Source organism: Aulonocara stuartgranti, assembly GCF_965226115.1.
Source record: "Aulonocara stuartgranti genome assembly, chromosome: 18".
Taxonomy (NCBI): domain Eukaryota; kingdom Metazoa; phylum Chordata; class Actinopteri; order Cichliformes; family Cichlidae; genus Aulonocara; species Aulonocara stuartgranti.
In genome coordinates this window covers 9317859-9340001 of record NC_138954.1, presented here as the reverse complement: position 1 = coordinate 9340001, position 22143 = coordinate 9317859, and the positions used below count along the sequence as shown (strand labels likewise).

General features: G+C 36.7%; 2 protein-coding genes and 1 long non-coding RNA gene across 3 annotated transcripts; 1 reads left to right on the top strand and 2 right to left on the bottom strand.

Annotated features, from left to right (window-relative positions):
• Positions 1-301: 301 nt before the first annotated feature.
• LOC309693373 (uncharacterized protein) lies at positions 302-9274 on the top strand. The gene is made up of 6 exons (XM_082512498.1): positions 302-431; positions 4397-4696; positions 4781-5059; positions 5824-5910; positions 7831-7874; positions 8090-9274. Exons 1-6 carry the CDS (start codon positions 377-379, stop codon positions 8321-8323), a joined length of 999 nt encoding a protein of 332 aa, XP_082368624.1. The 5' UTR covers positions 302-376; the 3' UTR covers positions 8324-9274.
• Positions 9275-11688: 2414 nt separating this feature from the next.
• LOC309694736 (uncharacterized protein) lies at positions 11689-14177 on the bottom strand (the record flags this gene model as incomplete). The annotated part of the gene is made up of 4 exons (XM_082514944.1): positions 14074-14177; positions 12571-12870; positions 12208-12492; positions 11689-11807 (listed from the first exon to the last, which is right to left on the bottom strand). The coding sequence occupies exons 1-4, from the start codon at positions 14120-14122 to the stop codon at positions 11689-11691; spliced, it is 753 nt and encodes a 250-aa protein (XP_082371070.1). The 5' UTR covers positions 14123-14177.
• A 4513-nt stretch (positions 14178-18690) lies between these two features.
• Positions 18691-21215, bottom strand: LOC309693380. The gene is made up of 3 exons (XR_014272639.1): positions 20869-21215; positions 20500-20781; positions 18691-18867 (listed from the first exon to the last, which is right to left on the bottom strand). It is a non-coding gene; the product is annotated as an uncharacterized lncRNA (long non-coding RNA).
• Between the last annotated feature and the right edge of the window lie 928 nt (positions 21216-22143).

Below are 22143 nucleotides of genomic sequence, written 5' to 3'. Positions count from 1 at the left end.
CTGGAGCAAATTTCAGCTTAGTCTATATCTTAATTTAACAAATATGAAACTGTGTAAGTGAAGCAGACTACTGTTGATCCGAATCAAACTCAACATTTCCAATATTAGGTTGAACATTTTGGTACGTAGAAACATTTCATTTATTTATAATCTTTTACTGTAAAAGATTTATACAGTAGGAATACAATGTAAAAAAACAAAAAAGTGACAATGAAAGAGAAAGCTCAGAAGAGAGGAGAGTCATTCTTTGTATTTATGTCACTGTCGTCACATAGAGGTTTTAGTCTTGGGACAACCCACACAGGCTGTGTGCATCACTGCTGAAAATCTTAAATGAGGAAGTTTGTACTTCCTGATATTCACAGAAGGTGTGAAGATGGCACGTATTTTATTTTGGGGAGTTCTTTTGCTGCTTTCATTTGAAATACAAGGTAAACACTTATTTTTACACTCTGATTAATATTATATTTTTATTAGTATTATTTTGTACACTAATATGTCAAAGTGATTCGTCTCCTTTGCTTTTTGGAATCTGGTTTTGTACTATAGCACTAAATTGTTTGTAAAAGGCAAACAACAAATGACATATAATAAATAATTGTCAGGGAGGAAGAAAGTCAAATAAATACAGTGAAAAATGAATACCAGGCAAGAAAATCGGTATTGAAATTACAATAATTACATTGCAATAAGTATGCTTTTGACATATTAACAAATGAAAAATCAGACTGATTTTCAACATCGATGTTTCTGAACTATGAATAATGGTAACATGGGGCTGGTAAGTGCTGACTATCTGCTCGATTTCTTTGTGTTATTTTTACATTCTTTTCCCAAATCAATTTGGCTGAAGTTGAATTAAAATGTAGTTTTATCCGGCCCCTTTTTCACCAGAGAGGTGACGTTCCATGTCCCAGGCTAGTCTTGGTAGGGATCAGTCCACTTCTTCTTCAGTAACTCAACAAACCATGTAGTGCAAATAAACAAAATTCCCTTAATGTTTTTTTTGATAAACGCTGAAGTACTGTACTCCACTCAAAACCAGTAGAACACAAATTCACAAAAAGTGTCTGATATTAAACCGAAAACTGAAGCAGCCATGTTCACATGTTGTAAAAAGATAATGTGTCTCTCTGTCACATAGGCATACACACACACACACACACAGAGGAATGCGCACACACACAAACACACACACACGCACGCACGCACACACACACACACACACACACACACACACACACACACACACACACACACACACACACACACACAGATGTCAGTTGCTGACATCTATCTATTTAATTTGGTTTCCTCTTCTTTCCTCTTGTCAGTATCACTTCTCTCCCTCTGTCTGTGTTTCCACCCGTAACTTTGTGTTATCCATATGCAATTGTGAGCTAGAACTAGAATAAGCCACTTATTATATAATCATTTTAGAATAATTTGGACATCATTTGGCAGAACCCCTGATCAACAGGTTTATTTTTAAATGCAATGTTTTCATTACGATTTTGAAGAACAAAAGACTGTAAGAGGGAAATTTCCATGAGTGCCAGGTCAGGGTCACGTCACTCTTTTCTGTTTATACTTCCCCATTATAACTGGCTAATGCCTGCTTGTTCCACTTCTTTGGAACTACTGTAGTCTCCATACCCAGCTGAGTTCAGAAGAAATTACTTGGCTTGAGAGCAGGGAGAAAGGGGCCAGTGTAGAGACCTCTGTGTCGTAATCTACCAAATGTATATATTTTTAAATGATTCAAATTATACATTTCATTAAACATATATATTTTTAATATATATTTCAAAGCCAGAAGTTAAAAGACAATACAATTCTGTGTCATGATTACCACAATCTGACATCATGGCACAAAGCTTTTTCTTTTTTTTAACTGGAAGCCAAAAAGAGGACAGTTAGCAGGAAACTGCACCAGAACTGTGAGAACTGACAGCAGAGGGGACCCAGGAAGAGCAGTCAGGGGAGAAAGGCAGGACAGGAGCAGGGGTGGCCCAGAGCTTTAAAACCATTTGCAAGTCTTCTCTTTAATGTTTCTATAATTTCCAGTGGTCATGTACTCTCAGATATGCTCTGATGAACTTAACTTCACATTGATAGTTGTATTTATTTACTTCCTCTGAAAAAAGGAAACATTAGACCAATGCATTTCTGCAGCTTCATTGCTGTGAAATTATGGTAATCATAGCAAGTAGAATCATCTACAATATTAACTCGGCTACATGAGTACCACGTTTTTGTACTGCACTCCTGCAACAATGCTTTACAAACTGCTACAAGCACAAATGCAAACATCAGGCAGACAGACTGTGGGTTTCTCTTTGGTCATCTGTTGACTGAACTTCCTCTTATAGTTAGTTTTACTGTGACAAAAACTAACAGATAAAATACTATTTCTGTATGAAGCAACAGTATATAGCAGTATGTCATAAAATGGGTGATCACATATGCTGAATGACTCCTTACAACAAAGTAAAATCAACAGAAACAGCATGATTACTGATCAAAGTTAAATGTGAAATGCTGCATAATAATATATAATGCTGATATTACAACTGAGAAGTGGTTAAGTGTGTGGTCACAGCTGTGAGACTGCAAGTAGATAAAGAAGCACATATGAGACTCTGATAGCTGTGAGATAAACTCCAATGTCTTCAGCTCCAACTAAAAATAAACACCAGTGTGTTCACTTTCTAATTTAATTCTGTCAGCAGTCACGAACTGCATGGATGCTAAAATTATTCTACCGAGAAAAATATTTTTATTACCTCCTCTTTCTGAGTACAAACATTTATGCTTTGAGAGTGAAGTATGTTTTAGATGAACATTCAACTTAAAAAAACAGAGTTAGAAGAACACACACAAACAATTGATGGACACTATATATATATATATATATATATATATATCACTGCAGACATATGCAAGCAGTGGATGGTCTGCAATTTTAGATCCTAAATGAGAAAATGTGAACAATATTACAGTAATACAGTATAAAACTGTATAAAACTGTAAACATAGAATGATGAATACCTACAGGAACAGTTTTAAGTTTGACAGCAGTTTTCATTTCAAACATGTTGTGAAATCATCACTAGTTTAGTTATCATTATCTGTTATTCCTTTAGATCAGTTTGCGTACACATGTTGACAAAATGACAAAAAAGGGAGAACAATTTGATCTTCCTGGCCAATGTTACTTTGACATGTGGAGAGAAAGCAAAACGATCAAAGTTTGGAATCAAAGTGTGAAAGAAGAGTGAACTGAATGAACACAGCCTTTTTTGTTTTTCTTAAGGAACATGATTGATAGATTTTGCAATTCTACTAATATTTCAGTTTCATTAATCTTTATTTAATCTATTAAAGGTATTTGTTGTATCTTACCAAAAAAAAGCCCAAAATGCACACATTTGTGGATGTCAGCAAGAACTGAAACAAAAATAAGCAAATGATAAATGTAAGAAAATCAGCAGCTCAGTAGCTGTGGGGCTTTTGTCTATTGAAGGAAATAACAGTTGAATCACCTCTTTAAATTTAGTCACAGCACTGTCAGATAAACTTCCAGTTTAATGAAAAAAAGTCCCCGGTGCTCGCTAGTTCATTTTTGTAAATGCAAATGATAAATAATAATTTTTTAAAAAGATAAGAGCATTTCAAGAAATACTGTTTGATGTTCAAGCAGACACTTAGGGTCTGAAAGGCTAAGAGTAAGGATTTAAAATGTTTTATAACTTTATCTCAGTCTTCATTTCATTTTTAATGGTTGATTCCTTCATTGGTGATTTTTGATTTGGCTGGACATATTCTGTACAGGTTTGAGGGTTGCAGCTTCCCTTTTCCTCTCATGGAGGGAAGCAGAGAAGCTTCCTGAAACAAAAAAGTATCTGGTTAGTTTGGTTAGTTTCATAAATGTTGACAACTCTAGATATTAGAGGTGCACCATCTAAAGTTGGGTGGAAGCCATAATTTCCAATAGGATTTTCACGAGAAAGCCCACATTTTATTGTTGTAAATGTTTTGAAACCTAGACAACCAGTGACTGAAGGAAGATGTGTGGCATAGCATGTGCTGCATGTGATCGCAAGTCAGGTTGGGGAAGGGAGTAGGAAAAACCACAATCAAACATTTTGGCAGTTACACACAAATCTATATTAATATGAGAGATCTTTGATGTAAGGGTGTTTTGTTACAGCTGAATAAAATTTTAATTATAAACATATAAATATAAATAGATGATGTAACTATGTTGACTAAACAATAATAAAAATAGTTAAGAAAAAAATTCTGAAAAAATATCTACTGTATTTAATTTAAGGAGTTCCAGTTGCATGTTAATAAGATGATTCTGACATCAGGTTTGTTGTTTTTCTTTTAGGGCTCCGACATGTGTTTCTCCTCCGTGGAAAGGACTTACACCTGGATGTAGAGAAATCTGTTGTACTAGACAAAAAAACTGAATTGATCTGGAAATGTAATAAAACTAACAATGTAGCTAAATGTGGTTTTAATAATGATCCAGTTGTGTTTGACAAATATGAAGGAAGGGCTGAGCTCTTCAGGCAAAATTATGGGTTGTTATTAAAGAATGTGCAACACAGTGACAGTGGAGATTATACTGCATTCATGGTTGGCAATGTAGACCAAAAGGTAGCTGAATACAAGGTCATAGTCCAAGGTAGGTTTCTGTTTTCATTATCTTTTTGAAATGGTGATACAACATAGACCTGTTTTAAATCTCTTTATGCCTGTTACTCTTCAGATGCAGTTTCTCCAGTTGACCTGACAGTGGACTCTGTGTCTGGCAGTTCAGACTCCTGTAACCTCACTGTGACCTGCAGCACAGTGGATTCTCAAATCAGCAGCATTTTCACATGTGATGCCCAAAACTGCTCTCAGGTGGAAGAAAACAGTTTGAAAACCCCAGATTATTATTCGTCTTTAATTGTTTACCTGCATGGAGACTTCATCATCTGTAATCACAGCAATAAAGTCAGCTGGACAGACAGTAAGACTAAACCTTACTGTGAGACAAGGACAGGTAAGTTTAAAGGCCGTAAAGACATGAATGACTGATTTAAATCATACCAATTTAAAGAGTTTATGCAGCAGAACAAAGAAGTAAAACTAATTTTCAATCTTTAAAGACTTCATCGCTTTATATTGGCCTATTCGTGTTTTTCTGTTGAAATAGAAGGTATTAAACTCTCAAAAACTAGAAAACACCAGTTTAGTTTCTTTATCCCTGATTTGTCTTCCTTCCCATGTATTTTTTTTGTCTAGTTCAGCCAAATCTGTGTTTGTTTACCTTTCTTTGTATTGTATATCTTAATCTATGTCTCAGTGTTGGTCATTTGCTGTTTTATAGCCTGTGTCCTGTTTCCTGTGTGCTAAATGTTCAGTTTTGCTCCCCTTGTCTCATTCATCTGTGATTATGTCAGCTGAGTGTCCCTCTGTTCCTTGTTTCAGTCTCTCTCACTCACCGTGTGTCCTGTGTTCCATTCTAGTTCGTAAATTCCTGGTTTCTGTCCAGTCATTCTCACCACAGACATGCCGTTAACCAAGGTGAAGATCTAAAAAGGATTTGCAGCTTTCCATTAACAGTCATAGAAGTGTGTGAAAATTTCTAAATCTAATCACCTTTGGTTGGTGAATTTTGATTGGTAGTCCAAAACCTTTTGAGATTTAACACAAAGTGTTTGTGCTTCTGGTGTGATGATTCTGCCATTACTGAAATAACTGCAAATTTAAAATGACAGATTCTCGTCAGATTGTTTGTGATGTAATATTTTGTTTTCTTTACAGTTTCAAGTGCAAACATAATTATCGCAGCTGCTGGTGGCCTCTGTGGTTTCATTTTCATCATTGTCATCATTTGCATTGTCGCAAAACGTGAGTCGCAATTTGTTTTTTAAGCAAAAACAGTCAAATAAGAATTGTTGTTACTTTAAGTACACTGAAATCTAATATAATATGTAAGTATGCACTCAATGGGGCGATCGTGGCTCAAGAGTTGGGAGTTCGCCTTGTAACCGGAAGGTTGCCGGTTCGAGCCCCAGTCTCGGTTGTTGTGTCCTTGGGCAAGACACTTCGCCAGTGCTCGGCAGCCTTGCCTCTGCCAGTGTGCCCCAGGGTGGCTGTGGCTACAATGTAGCCTCCCATCACCAGTGTGTGAATGGGTGGATGACTGGCTGTGTAAAGCGCCTTTAGGGTCCTTAGGGCGCTATGCAAGTACAGGCCATTTACCATTTTAATATACATAAAAATACTCCATGAAAACAAAGAAAGTCAAGCCCAAATTTGGTACAATAGTATGGATCTGCTTTGTAAGGCATTTTTAAATGTGAATGTGATTTTCATTCAGAATGTCTGTTTAAGTTAACCTCACCTCTTCAAAAAGTGTTCAATTAGGTGACGCATTGGTTCTCAAATTTCCCCCAATTTCACACTTATGAACAAATGAGCAAAGATTAGCAATCAAATCAGCTGTAAGGTTTAAAATCTATGTATCCAAATTATCCTGTCTAGATTACTTTCATGAATGAATTGTCTTCAAAGCTTCGTGGATCCTCACAGCAAAAATGAGTCTAAAAAAATGGTGTCACTCAGTAAGGCAATATAGGCTGGAGGAGATAAAATTAGAAATAAAGCACCGAGTTGCTGCTACATTTGAACTAAAACATACAACTGCTTTAAAATGTTAGGTAAGTAATGCACATTCACAGGCAGTGCTGGGGAGATTACTTTTAAAATGTATTCCACTATAGATTACAGAATACATGGCCAAAAATGTATTTTGTAACGTATTCTGTTAAGTTACTCAATGAGAGTAACGTATTCGGAATACTTTGGATTACTTGATATATTATCATGCTTTTTACAACTACATGAATGTACTATAGCTGTGTGATTTATTACTATCGCTGAAGGTTAATCACCACCGAGCTAACATTGTTAGCTGGCGTTAGCTGAGGTTAGTTCATAGACCGCAGACTGTTAGGTTTGATGGATAGCATTAACAACCTGCTAGCTGCAAATAACCATGTGCAGTTCTGAAAGCAATGCCAACTAGATTTTTAAACCTTAATATAAAATGAGTAACACTAGGGTGGACATTAGGTAAGGCTGCACTTTTTTCACTTTTTCACTTTTTTTGCAGCTAGCAGGTTGTAATGCAGCCTTCATTAATATTCTTTTGATGCTGAGAGTAGCTTGGCTGATAGCAAACAGAGTCAGAGTTTGCCCATCCCTTTCTTCTTTAAATGTGAAGTGCTAATCCCACCTGGTTAAATAGCATTAAATAGTTTAAATATTTTTAAATAATTAATTGTTGGTTGTTAATTGCTGCCTTCTATTAACATGTCCGAGACATAACTGTGGAAAAAGAAGGGACCACAGTTACTACAGGCCCTTAACCAGTTTGTTGTTCGTGACTACAGTAATGAGTAATATTATAATACATGAAAACCCACTAAACCTCATCTCTTCACCAATATTATAGGAGAGATACATGACATTAAGACTGTTGCATCTAGAATAGCACCAAGCATTAACAGTAAATATATTTTCTAAGGATGAAAGTTATTTAAAAAAAAATGGAAATTCATTTTGACCAATAAAGATCGATGATTTTATTTAATTTATTTACAGACTGATCAGTTCACTGTATGATAACAGGACAGGGGTGTATTAGTTCTCTGTAGCTAACATGAACTGATCTGGAGTCAATGTTATTTCCAGCGAGGAATTTAGACGTTCCGGTGGAAGATATGTGCTGTAAGTAAATCTGTATTTACTGTGACTGGCTTGCAGGTAAACGAAGGAACCAGGAAAATCAACTGTATGAGGCTGCTCAAGTAAGTGAACACTTTTTCTTAAGAGAAAAAAGAAAGAAAATGTGTGATTCAGCTTTATTTTAAATTCACTTCAAATTCAGAATAGTTTAATGAGTCTACGTATGAGCTAACACACTAGTTTTATGCGCCTGCCCAAAATCAACCTCCATCTTCTTTCTTCACTGCTCCACCCAGTTTGTTTGTTTTTTAACAAAACACTTTGGATTTGTTTCTAGGAATATCCTCCAGGCCAAACTCGAAATGAGAATGTTCCAGGAGATGCCTCGAGTCTTTCCCCAACATCTACTTATGCCCTCGTGGAGTTTCACCCTAAAACAGAATCCACGAAGTCCAAAAAAATTCCACAGCCAGAGACGGTGTATGCTCAGGTTACCAGACCCACCAGGCCCAGAGTCACTGCCCAACAAACAGAGCTGGAGAACATCAGTAGTATAAATTCACAAGGCTAAACACATATGAACTATGAACACTTGAACTCTGCTTTTCTTTTTTCTAAAATGTTGGCACAGAGGACATGTTGGATCACATTTATCACCTGTTTAAAACACAAATGAACTGAATATTTTCTTAATGTTTTCAAACATTATCCTTTTTTGTAGTAATATCTTTGTGTTTTAGATGGTGATGGCTTACTGTGAAGTACAATATTTTGTTTTTAGAGCTATATGCTTGAATCTCTTTTTCTTTTTCTTGTTTTTTGAAGTTTTCCTGAATAATGTAGTGCATATAATCTTTATCAATAATTATTGTTATTTTTTATGTGTTGCAGACTATAAATAATACTTAAAGTTAATACATTTCAAGTTTTCTTTTTATAGATCTAGACCAGGGGTGTGAAATATAAGACTCCAATCCAGCCCACTGGGAGCTTTTAAAAATGTGAAGGAGGGCATAAATTTTGGACTGTCGAATATATTTCAGTTGTTTTGCCTTGGCGTTATATGAACTAAAATGAATTGGTTTGGCACACTTATCAAAGTGGGCTGGATGTGGCCAACACTGTAAGATGTGTTCAAAATCCACGATCTAAACTTTATGGAGAAATGTATTAAATCAATTCCTCATTAGGAAGACTTTGTTAGTTAACAGCCACCTTAGGTTTGTTGTGGAACAGCTGCAACAGAAAAACTTTCTTTGTAATTTATATTTATTACAGAAAGAAAGGCATGGGAAGTCAGCAAAACAAGAATAAAGTCTGGAGGTATACAGAAAAATCTTAAACATTTTTCTACTGGAATTTTCAAAATTAAATTCTAAATAAGTGTATATAATAAGAATCTGTCTGGTTGTTCTGACCAAATGTCACATGTCTAATGGAGTTTCCCCATATTTACCCTCATGAGTACATGCTACTGCCAATCAGTACATTTGGTTTCTTGATAAAGATGACATGTCCAAAAGATCAGATCTCTTCCTTTTTTACGACTCAGACTGAATGCCTTTGTCCTCAAAGGTCATAGTGAATTACACACATACACCCAAAGCTAAAAGTACATAAGACAGAAAAAAGGTTTTCATTGCCTTCATGTTTTTTTTTTTTAAATTTAGCTGTTGTACCAGGGAACTAAATTGTTTTCGTAAAAGTCAAATGTAAAGTAGACATTAACAAAAAACATGTTTTGCTTTTGAAGAGGTTTTACAAGAACAAATTATGAGAAATGTTTCAATTAATTTATCCGGAAGAATATTTTGAAACTGATTAGTGGTGAAAAATACCATGTTCATCATTTAAAGATAATGTTTTTATTGTCAAATATATTGGAATTACATGTTTGGCCTTTTAACAGCCAAACTGAGATATATTACAATACTGATGTCAGTTGTTTCATGAAGTCTGAGTTTCTCTTTATTTCTCTTGTACAAGAATATACTTGTACCAAAAAAAAAAGTCAAGAAAAACTCATCTTATTTAAAGGATTTCTGTCATTGTCTGTTGTGAAGTTAGAACTTCATATTTTCATAAACATTTCAAGTCTTTTTACCTGATTGGCTTTTTGATTTTCAAGAATCAGATCTAAAAATGGAACCGTTGTTTTCTGCAAACACAGTATCTGTTGCTGATTCCTTCTACTAAGTTTCGTTCACTCTCTTTATGTCTGTTTCCTCCGCCTCCTCAAGAACAAAAAGCACTCTACTCAGCAACCCTCCTCTGGCACTCTCTGATTAATTGACAAAGTTAGCAGTGCGGCTGGTATTTATCGACTCGTTGTGAGAGAGGGCAACCTTGACCCAATAAATTATCACAGATATATTGTTGTAAAATCATAGTAGTGACTTCAAGCAGAATCATGTGCAATAATGACTGTTACGGGAGTAACAAGTATTTGTACTGCACTCTACACACAGGCACAACAGCAAGCACAAAGTGAAACGTCAAACAGAGAGATGTGTAGGTGTATTTGAACCCAACTTTATGCAGACAGGAAGTCTCTGCTTGACTGAACTTCCTTTAAAGACAGATTGTAAAACGTAAATGCAACACACCCTGCATGCTGTATGAAACAGTATATGCAGTATATCATAACATTGGTTGTTACATCTACATGTTAACTCCTTACAACTGAAGGAGATGAATAAAAGATTATTACTATAGTTCAGAAAGTAAATATTAAATGCATATATCACATTTATCACATTTCACGCAAGGTTTAGTTTGTGGCTGTTAAGAACTACAGTATACCCCAAAGAAGTTGTGGTTCAGTTTGCTGCCTCAGTCCTTTCCTGATCATGTACACACAGACACACAAAGTTCAGACATTAGAACAGTCTCTTTTACTACTCATTTAACATACTGATCAAAAGGCAAACAGTTCTCCCTTCTATTTTCCCTGGTGAATTTCATGTTTCTATCCACTGAGTTGATGTGAACAGCGAAGGCTTCTACTTCTTGGGTTTTGGTTTTAACCCAGGTTTCCTCCACATCTGTACCGGTGGCTAGGTGCTGTCACTGTGAAAGAGCCCAAAGATTTACTTTCACTTCCTCCGTGTCAAGGCTACTTACAATGAGTGGCACTTTTGTCAGTGAAAACCCTTGTTGTATTTAAAATAAGTGGTGTAAAGGCAGAGTTCTAACAGCAAATCTGATTGGAGGGAAAACATTCTAGCTCCGATAGTGGCGCGGTGCTAGGAAATGTTGTAGTTGGCTGAGTTTATACTGCTAATGATGAGTCTGAGTAGGACTCCTTCTTTCTGGATCTTTATAAGTCTGTATACACAGGCTATAGCATCCCCTGGGTACAGATGGTTATACTTAGAGCAGTCAATGGCTTTATCCTATGCAAGTTAATGCTTGTGGGGTCTCATAGGTATTGTCACTGAGGAGTGTAGTAATCGTGGGAAGATAATCAGCTGAGCTGAATACAACAGTGCACCTCCCTTCGTCAGCTGGTAATATGTTAATGTTTTGGTCTTTGCACGGGGAGGTGATAGCCTTCATTTCTTGCATTGTGAAATTGCACAGAGGAATTCAATCACTTGGTAATCGTGTTGGACAGGTGGGCAGACCAGCTCAAAAGTAACACACTGCCCTCTTCTGGTGAGGTTTAAGAAACACATTTGCCCCAGGAGCAAATCCTCAAACATTTTCATGATGGGTTTAACTAATAAATAATCATGAATGTTTTCTTGTCTTTAAATGTACCGTATGATGTTGGCTTGAGTGCATTGTTACATTTCTTATGCACAACTTTGTGTTTTCATTGTATAAGATAAAGAAACAGGGATTTATTTTTTAACCAAAGCTGCTACAAGTGAAAAAACAAACAAGCACAGAAGTTTTCTACATAAGACTGAGCTTTATATACATTAGAAATGTTTATTTTTGCTTCTTTTTCTTCTCCATGAGATGCACACTGATGACAGCAATCACCATGATAATCAGACCAACAGAGAACACGACTGTCTTCACCACACAGACGGAGATCCCATCTGAACCTGCAACACAGGAAAACAGACAGATTTCTCACAAAATGAAAACAGCATATCCAAACAGCTAATCCAAACGTTGAACAACAACAGAGCCCAAGTTCTAAACCACTAATTTCTCTAAAAAATGTGAATAGCAGTTTGTGAACTTTGTAACTGACCAAACTTTTTATTTCCAAATAAAGGAAATGTATAGCAAAGTTTCAGTGACTGAGCTTGTGCAATAGCAGATTTGAAAACAGATAAGTTACTCAGACCAATAACAATTATTGTGAGATGTTACATTTTTGTTTTGACTTGATAATAATCTCACCAGAAGAAATATCTTTTTGTTCATCAAAAGTAAGTTGTTAGTCCAACACATTTGGTGACATATCTGCGGGTGGGGACAATTTACTGATGGTCTTACCTGATTTTCTTTCACAGTACGGCTTGATCACCTTCTTGTTCGCTTTCCAGCTCACTTTGTTGCTATGATTACAAAAGATGGTATCTTGCTGCAAGTAAACAATAAGAGAATAAAAATATTTTGAGACGTTTAAGCTCTTTTCTTCCACTTGCAGGCAGTTTTGGGCATCACATCTAAAAATGCTGCTGATGTTAAACTCCACTGTGCTGCAGGTCACAGTGAGGTTACAGGAGTCTGAACTGCTGGAAAGATGGTCCACTGTCAGCTCAGCACGAGATACTGGATCTGGGGAATAAAAAAAACTGTGAATGGATGTTTCTGATGTATTAACATTTAAAAATTGTACTGGCAAGAGAAACGTACCTTGGACTATGACCTTGTATTCAGCTATACTTTGCTCTTGTCCTCCAACCACAACTGCAGTATAATCTCCACTGTCGCTGTGTTTTACATTCTTTAATACCAAAGAGAAATTCCGTCCAAAGACCTCAGCTCTTCCTTCATAACTGTCAAATAATATTGCTTCTTTATTATAACTAATTTTACCAACATAATTAGTAATATTATACTTCCAGAAAAAGTCAGTCTTTTTGTCAAGTACAACAGATTTCTTTACATCTAGGTGTAAATCACTTCCATGAAGGAGAAACACGTTTTGGAGGCCTAAAAGAACAGAAAAACAAAAATGTGTTGTCAGAATCATGTCATGTTCACCTGTGATTCCTTACTTTTATCAGATACAATAATGAAAATGAAAACAAAGGCTTGAAATAATACATGCACAATGAATTGAGAATACACAAAAATCCTTTTTGTTCATGAAACCATGAACAAAAATGACTTTTTAATGAGATGTGTCGGAATATAAAGATCTTTTTCTACATTCTGTCTGTTAAAAGTGCTGCTTTGTGATTTGAGAGTCTTGAGAATTCATTAGTTATTATTAGTAATATTATATATTCTACCGCACCATTTATCTTCAATGAGTTCTGAAACTTTGATCCATTGAGCTGTCCAATAGCCTAATGAGAGGTGTTTAAATCACTTTTGTATAATCTGTGCTATATTGGTTCCAGCTCCAACAGTGTAAAATGACAGAGGCATACAGTATATTTTCATTATGACCAAATTAATATAAATTATTTTTGTTTGTGCTATGGTAACTATAGTAGGGCTTGTTTTTGTGGCGTTAACAGGATACGTTTCTCGAGGTTTCATGAATAAAACATACTCCAGTAGAGAATCTGTAATCTATATTGCGTCACACCAGGAGAATACGGAAAATTACATTTTTAGAATGAGTGAAAACACGGCATTTCACCAGGATTTCAAACTAAAACTTGGAACATAAGGAGCTCGAGAGCAGGTGACCATAGTGAACATATCCAGGAACAAATACAACCACCTTTTCAAACTGAAAATTCTGGGTCACCTCACTGACCTATTAATCTTGCTTCATATAGCACACTACTTTGGCATTATTGTTGGCAGTAACAGGTAAGAACCTTTACTTCCATTAACTACTTTGACAAATCGTCTTCAGACTCCGAAAGAAGCACATCGAATGCAATCACGATGTACTTTAAGACTTTAATATTAAACAAAGCCACTCGTGCTACTAACCTCCTCTTCCATACTGCTCTAATAGAATGGTACACGATTACAGATGACACATATTCATTACTAATCAAAAAATAACAACTACTATAAAATAAAAGGTTTGCTCTTTTCCTGTTTGCCACTGTTGTTCCTGGTGTTCAGTTTGCTGATCACAATAAAACAAAACGTAACAGGAAATAACACACCAGCAACAAAACATGTCTCATTGCTTTGTGTGTAAATGATCAGGCAGATATCTTTTCATACCTTGTGCCTCAGTGCAGAACAGCAGCGCCAGTACCACCAAGAAAAACATTGTATAGTCTTAAGCTTAATGCAACACCATCAAAGCCATCAGTGTGTTACTTCTGTTTACAGCAATGATGGAACCCACAAAGCCCACCTCTTTTCACAACTTTGTTTCCTTGTCACAGACTGTCAGTGCAAAAACAAACACAAAAACATCTCCTCTATAATTTCCTCTCAGAGCCCTTTGGCACCAGTTAATAATTGTTGGAAAGAACTGAAATAATTGTTAAGGAAACAGTTTTAAATGTAAGTGCACAAAAAAGTACTAGTACTTCAATATGCATCTAAAAGGGCATGTTTTTCACAGGAAAAGCTGAGTCTCGCCTCGCTAACACACAAAACAGCAGGAAATGTTCATGCAGAAGTGATATCTTCTGTTGTCAGTTTTAATGTCTTGGTCTTACTTTGAATAAGAATTCAAACAGATTGTCTTAAAAAAACATTTAAAAAGAAGTGTAGTAGTAAAGTGTATCCTATACTATCGAAGAATTTAGTGTATGAACTGTATAAACTTGAGAATAGGTTAAAGAAAAAACTGTACTGAGTACTTAATATTTTGCAGCAGATGTACTATTGACCTGTAGACTACCCAGAATTACTATTTTAAACACCTGATGTTGTAGTTGAGTTGGCGAGGAAATGGAAAAAAAAGGATTTTCATCAGCGTCAAAGTGATTCTGGAAAGAGGGGAAAGTGGCACTTTGGTGGTGCATAGTGTGGATGGTGTGCTGCCAACATCGAGCGGTGGAAGGATTACTAGGAGGATCCCGCTGAGGAAGCAGAGGTGGTTGGCTTCTTCCTTAGAGACTGGGTGAGGGGTTTGGTAGTTTGGGAGGTACTCAGTGTATAGCTCCTACTCCTCCACACCTAGGGAGCCAACTGAGTAGTTCAAGCATCTGACTAGAAAGCCCTGTGTGCAACTCCTGTGCCAGGTGTTCTGGGGATGCTCAGGCCCAGGGGAAGAGAGCAGGGCTGCAACGATTCATCTCCATAATCAATGACATCAACTATAAAAACTCGTCGATGCGTCATATGGTAAAACCACGTAATAAATGCGCTTTTCTAACTGCAACACACTACAGGAAGCTATGGGGGCAGTACCGCCTAATAACGTCTGCCAAAACTGCACTCGAGGAAGAACGTAGTCGAACAAACAGGAGGATGGAAAAAAATGGAGGCGGGGAATTTAAAATATGTGAAAGTATTTCACAGAAAACGCACAAAATTAAAAGCAGACTGTGCAAAGCGGAGCTTTACTTCCACGACAGCATTACTCCAGTGCACAAGCTCTAAAAAGCAACGACACCCTTGAGCTGTGACGTCAGTTTAATTGGCATTGAGCACTTTATTTTTATTTATTTTAGCCATTTTTAGTTTACTATTTTCACATTATTATTATTTTTGTTTAAATACTACTAGCATTTTAATTTATATTACCTAATATTTTGATTAATTTCATTTTTTAGCCTGATGGTAATGTTAAAATTACATTTGATTATTTTCAAATTCATGTTTCCTGGGTCATAATTTTAACTTGCTGTAGGATGAGACAACAGGGTGATTCACAGGTGGGAAGACTTGAGCAGGTGAGATACTTTAGCCTAGAACAGGAGGTTTGCCCACAGGAAGCAGAGATAATAATTATTAAAATAATCATTGACTAATTAAAGAAAAATCAGGCAGATTAGTTGAAAATGAAAATAATCATTAGTTGCAGTAGAGAGATTCCCTCTGTCTAGTAGCCCTGGGAATACCAAGGTGTTCCCTTAGATGAGCTAGATGTGGGGGGTCTCACTTATTTACTTAGGAAGCTGTCCCTCAGGCATAAATTACCCTGATTTCAACTTGATAAGAAAAACATAAACATAAAGGTTGCTTTACCCATTAACGTTTATTTGTTCTGCAGCACTTGCCTCTAAAGGTCCTGAATGCTATTTGGACTAATATTGATTAATACTCATATATACGCCTTTATTGTTTCACAAGGGGTTAAAAACAGAATATCCACATTTTAGACTTGAATTGCAGATTTTATTACAGCAGCTTGGCAGGAGCTAAGCAAAAGCCAAAATAAATAAGAGAAGTATAATCAAATCACATCAATTCTACTCATTTAATTAACCCACTCTAAGCTAATGTTGATTTTTTCTTATCTTTGGGGTGAGAGAGGTTGGTGGTGAGACAGTTCCAGCACCATAGATGTGTTCCACCTCAGTGCTCTGTGTTAATGGAAATGTTTAGGAAAGCAGGATTTCTCAAAGTTATAATTCACAGGGCAAACCCTGGTCTTGAGACTCTGCGATCCACCTGGTAAATAATGGAAGTCCAAACCTTCTCAGAATTATAATTCAACATGTGAATGATGATGATGATGATGAGCAGAAATAGAGCCAAATCCAAGTCTGCAATTTCAGTCCACTGGCCAATCTCCCCCTGGGACCTCTGCTAGAATTTTCAGCGGTGAACTTCTGGAATCCCTTTGAACTGCGAGATGAGCAGTTCAAAGGGTTGAACTGCTGCAGACTGACCCAGTAGACCTCCAGGCAATTTATGCTTTATCAAGTGCCCAGTCGCCCCACCTATCTCTCTCTAATATCTAGCCAACCAATCAGATGTTTACACAAGTTTCACTGATCTTCAGCCAGACCTCAATATTCTTTCCATTTATGACCTTTCACCCACTTTAACTAAGGCGAAGGCCATTTCATTTCATGACTTCATTCAGTTGAGATTTCATTAGCACATTCACTTCACATAATTCCTTTTAATACAGATACTTGTTTCTTTAAAACTTTTGCGTTTGTCATTCATATTCATTAAATACAATATATTCAATGCAATCCCCCTTTTCACTAAATCATACACTTTAAAAGTCAGACATTCAGTGTTCTTGGCATGCTCTCATTCACACACTCACACTCATATCTCTCAAGGCTGTTTCTACAGCTAGGCCTGAGTTAGGCCTGTCTCTAAAATCATTATTCTCTTTTCTTACTTTTCCTTATTCATCATTTTAGCCTCAAACATCTTTAAATTTACAGATTATGTTCTGACCAGTATTGCACATAATTAACTATCAGCAAAATCACATATGAATAATAATTCTGTGTTTAACCTTTACAACATTTAACTCTATTTTTCTTGTTCAAAAGTATAATGATGGGTTGGTGACATAGTTCTTATCCTCTTAAACTCCGACATGAATAAACAGGTCGATGATGGATTCACGTTTACACACACAAACATTAGAATTTGCATTTTCACTACTCAGACTGCATCTCTCTGTTAACATTTAGATCAAACTTCAATCTTTGATCTTAAACCTTATAGATGATCTACTTACTATCAGAATGGGAAAAGGTCTTTCTAGCATTGTGACCATTTCAACACATAAGCCTCATATGGCTCTCTTCCACAGCATCCTGTCTTCCTTCTCTCACCCCAAACGGTCGTGGCAGATGGCTGCCCCTCCCTGAGCCTGGTTCTGCTGGAGGTTTCATCCTGTTAAAAGGGAGTTTTTCCTTCCCTCTGTTGCCAAAGTGCTTGCTCGTAGGGGGTCATAATTGTTGGGGGGTTTTCTGTATGTATTATTGTTGGGTGTACCTTACAATATGAAGCGCCTTGAGGCGACTGCTGTTGTGATTTCAGAATCAGAATCAGAATCAGAATACTTTATTCATCCCGAGGGAAATTAGGGGTTACAGCAGGCAGCACGCTAATGGCGCATGCGCACTCACAAAGGAACCTTCTGACCAACTTTACACAAACATCACATTGGGCAGGCATGTCAGAAGGTAGGCTGATAGGAAAAAAACAACGAAAATACACTACATGAGGTAAGAGGAGGAGAAAAAAAAAACTCCACTCAGACTGAGCTCCTAGTGGGAGAACAGTTTGATAAAAGAAAAAACACCTCAGCACAAAAGCACATGACTATCAATACACCATAGAAACACGAGACAAGCAACAGGGGCGGGTAAAGGGTAAGAGAGAGCCGGCGTAGACAGCGCATCCGGTCCTGCAGCATCTGTGCTGGTCCAGTTGACTGCTATCATCCCCGGTAGGGCACAAGCATCAAGGCGTTGGAAAGGGAGGGGGATGAGTGAGTGCTTATCAGTGTAAGTGTGTGTGTGTGCGTGTCCATAGTTTAGCTGAGACAGTGTCCTTCGGCCTATCAGGCTAAGTAAACAGTCCTCCAGCCAATCCAGGTGTCCTTCATGGGGCGGGAAGAATAGTCATCACACAGTCGTTATCAGGGAGTTGTTTTGGTGGGCTTGGCGCTATATAAATAAAATTGAACTGAACTGAAGGCTGGGTATCAGCTGTGATGGCACGGTGCAGCCAAGAGGACATGAATCTCTCCTTACTCCACGTTACACAACAGTAACCCACTGCCCTCTTCTGGTCGTGTTCTGGAAACACACACAGTTAGGCGAAATCGGACCCATAAATACAGTTTTTGCTGATGTTTTTTTTAAAGAACAAATCCTCAAAAAAAAAAAATCAACATTGAGTAAAGCATTATTTTTCCAAAGTGAAAAGATTTTTAAAAAATTATTAATACATGCCCTGTGAAATTTTCTTGTGAAGTATTTATGTACGTTTGTAGTCTGGTCCATTTTTATCTTTTCTTCTTATGCTTTGCTATGAGGTAGACACTGATTACAGCCAACACCATGATGATCAGACTGACGGAGAGCAGGACTGCCTTCAGCAGACAGATGGAGATGCCATCAGAGGGAGTCTCTGAACCTGCAACACAGAAAACCATGACTTCACCACAAACTCAGATCCAGAATGTGACATTAAGCACAAGATGGTCAAAAGAAAACTACTAAGGTCTAAATTTGAATTTAAATAGATTTAATAGCAATTTTTTTTTACTTTGTAACTTAGTGAACTCTAATTCAAAATACATGCAAGTACATGCATAAAAGGCTCCAAAGAAAAACCTTATGCAATACCACGTTTTAAGTTTTCAATATTTAATCAATTATTTTTCACTCTTTCTGATAGGTTTGTAGCTTGAACCTATCCGCTGGAACGTTGAAGACAATATAATTACACAGCAAAGCAAGACACGGGTAGGCAAAGTTCTTCATGTTACTCATGCATGAGGGAGACCTGCCTGGAGTCAAGTGTCGTTCCACCACTTGACCTCCGTCAGACTCTCAGCCAGGTTCCCCACAGCACTCCTTTTATTGTGGTTACATGAATATGCATAGGGTCATTAACATATAACATCTTACATAGGTATACATGTGAACAAAGAATACTGCGTGTGTGTGTGTGTGTGTGTGTGTGTGTGTGTGTGTGTGTGTGTGTGTGTGTGTGTGTGTGTGAGGTCAAGATGTGACCCGCTGGTGCCAGGAGTCTAACGGGTCCATCTAAACAAAAGGCTCTTACACTCAAACAGATATACGTGTGTTTGCTATACCATATATCAATAAGAAAAGATAAAACCTCTCCTAGGGGGTATGTGATCTATGCCAGGACACTCTGTGGAGGAGTGAACGCACTCCCCTCTTCATGCTACACAGAGTTGTTACAGACCTCCTAGGATGAGACATTCTTTCAATCTACAAATGATTATATACTTCTAAGCATATATGGTTAAATATTTCTAAGCATAAATGACAATCAACAATACAAAACCTAACACTTTCTGCTTTTTGTCATGTCAAACATAACAACAAACTACTTGTAAGCCTAACAAAAAGGTTCAAGATTTATGTTATTATTTTTATGAGCCAATGTTCCACATGTACTTATTTGTATTTTTCTAAGTTTGTGAACATATTTAATTGGAAACACTAAATTTTTATTTTAAAAAAAGAATTGCTCCCACTCTTTAAGTTTAATTCCAACCTATAAATTGAAATCAAGCACCAAAGGCTGTGACTTTCTTGGCTGATTCTCAGCAGGTCTGAGTTTCAGTGTCACATTCAAAAGTGCTGCTAATGTGGGTTTAGTCTCTCAGTTTCTTTCTTTTTTTTATCACTAGGAAGCTACTGACAAATTTGGTGGTATATCTGTGGTGGAGAACATAAAACAAAACACTACATCAAATACAATGCATGATAAAAATATTATGCAAATACTTCTCCCAAAAATGAATGGGTATATTCCATTTGAAAAAGCAGCACTACTAATGGGAAGAAATTTATGAATGAACAGTAATTAATTATCAACATTATCTACCCAGGTCTTTAACATCAGTTTGCTATTAAATTCTATTTCAGATAAATAGAAGCAGACAAATGATTTCATATGATTAATTTTGCACTGCTTGTTGTGGTTCTGTGCTTATATAATACTCAACATGCACCTTGGACTATGACCTTGTATTCAGCTACCCTTTGTGAGATTGTCTTTTATTCTTACCTGAAAGTGTCTTGTAGTCAGATGTTATCTTTTCTGTCTTGTGTTTCCAGCTCACTTGGTTGCTGTGATTACAGATGATGAAGTCTTGCTGCAAATAAATAATGAGAGTGGAAGAACAGGGCTTGGCTTTTTTTCTATTTTCTACATGAGAGCAGTTTTGGGTGTCACATCTAAACCTGCTGCTGATGTGAGAATCCACTGTGCTGCAGGTCACAGTGAGGTTACAGGAATTTGAACTGCTGTCCACAGAGTCCACTGTCAGGTTAACTGGAGAAACTGGATCTGAGGAGCAACAACAGGCACAAAGAGAGTTACAGCTGGTCTATGCTGCATGAGTATTTAACAGTTATAATAAAAATAGAAACCTACCTTGGACTATGACCTTGTATTCAGCTACCCTCTGGTTTTGTTCCCCACTTACTATTGCAATATAATCTCCGCTGTCACTGTGTTGCACATTCTTCAACAGCAAAGAATTATTTTGTACAAAAATCTTAGCCCTGCCTTTATATGTGCCAAACACTACTGAATTAAGATAATTACTTTTAGCTACTATGTGAATGATATTAAATCTCCAGAAAAAATCTGCCCCTTCGGTGAGTGCAACAGAGCCTTTTATATCCAGAAGTAAGTCTTTTCCATGCTCCACGAACACATGTTCAGGCCCTAAATAAAGACAAATAATAATTATAATAATATCATAATCAAGTACATCCATGTTTATTGTTTCTGTTGGTTGCATGTGTTTTTGTTATGATCACAAGTTGATTGAAAAAAAAATGTCTTGATAAATCAATCAATCAATCAATCAATCAATCAATCAATCAATCAATCAATCAATCACCCTTTAAAAACATCCCAGAAAGTCAATTCTGAACATCTTTCACTCAAAACGCAGAAAAACAGAATCAGCTTGTTGGGAATTGATCAGCAATTATTTTTTTTAGCAGTAAGCTAATTGTCTAAGGAGCTTGGAAAGAAAAGTGTCTGGACATCAGTTCATCTTCTTGAGTTCTAGGGTCAAATGGTGGAGAGGTCTGGGCATTCCTCAGACAAACTTAACAATGTAGTGTATGCTGTACAGTGTACATGGGTCATTTCAGCTCAGGAAATCGCATGATAGGTGAGGCTAGGTTTTACAATGAGCTTACCCGAAACCTTGCCTGATTGTGACCTACATCCGTTTTCACACCTTGGCTCGTGTGAACTTAAGAAACTTCTCGGATGAGACGTGAAACATCTTCAAGCAACTTAAAGAAGTCAGGACACTTTTCTTTCCGAGCTCCTTATACTATCATGACCTGGATGACTAAGAACCTTCACAGACAGTAAGTTAATTATTAATTCAAACAGTTTTTATAACAAACTAGAAATTTACAGAATTGAATCAATTATAATTTGACAGAAACATCTAACCAATTAAAAGCATTTTGGACATCTTTGGTGGAATATCACTTAGTTAATACCAAATTCAAATTCAAATCAAATTCAAATTTTATTTGTCACGTACACAGTCATACACAGTACGATATGTAGTGAAATGCTTGGACAACTGCTCGTGACCTAAAGAAAACAAAAAAGGAAAGGCTATGAATAAGATAGGAAATAAATATGAAAAATTAAAAAGGGTAAATTTAACTAGGA

Excerpts from the sequence above, each read along its gene's own strand:
- LOC309693373 (XM_082512498.1), top strand. The coding sequence starts at position 377 with ATGGCACGTATTTTATTTTGGGGAGTTCTTTTGCTGCTTTCATTTGAA. Across the intron at positions 432-4,396 it reads GCTTTCATTTGAAATACAAG|GGCTCCGACATGTGTTTCTC; the intron begins GTAAACACTTAT and ends TTTTTCTTTTAG. Across the intron at positions 4,697-4,780 it reads ATACAAGGTCATAGTCCAAG|ATGCAGTTTCTCCAGTTGAC; the intron begins GTAGGTTTCTGT and ends GTTACTCTTCAG.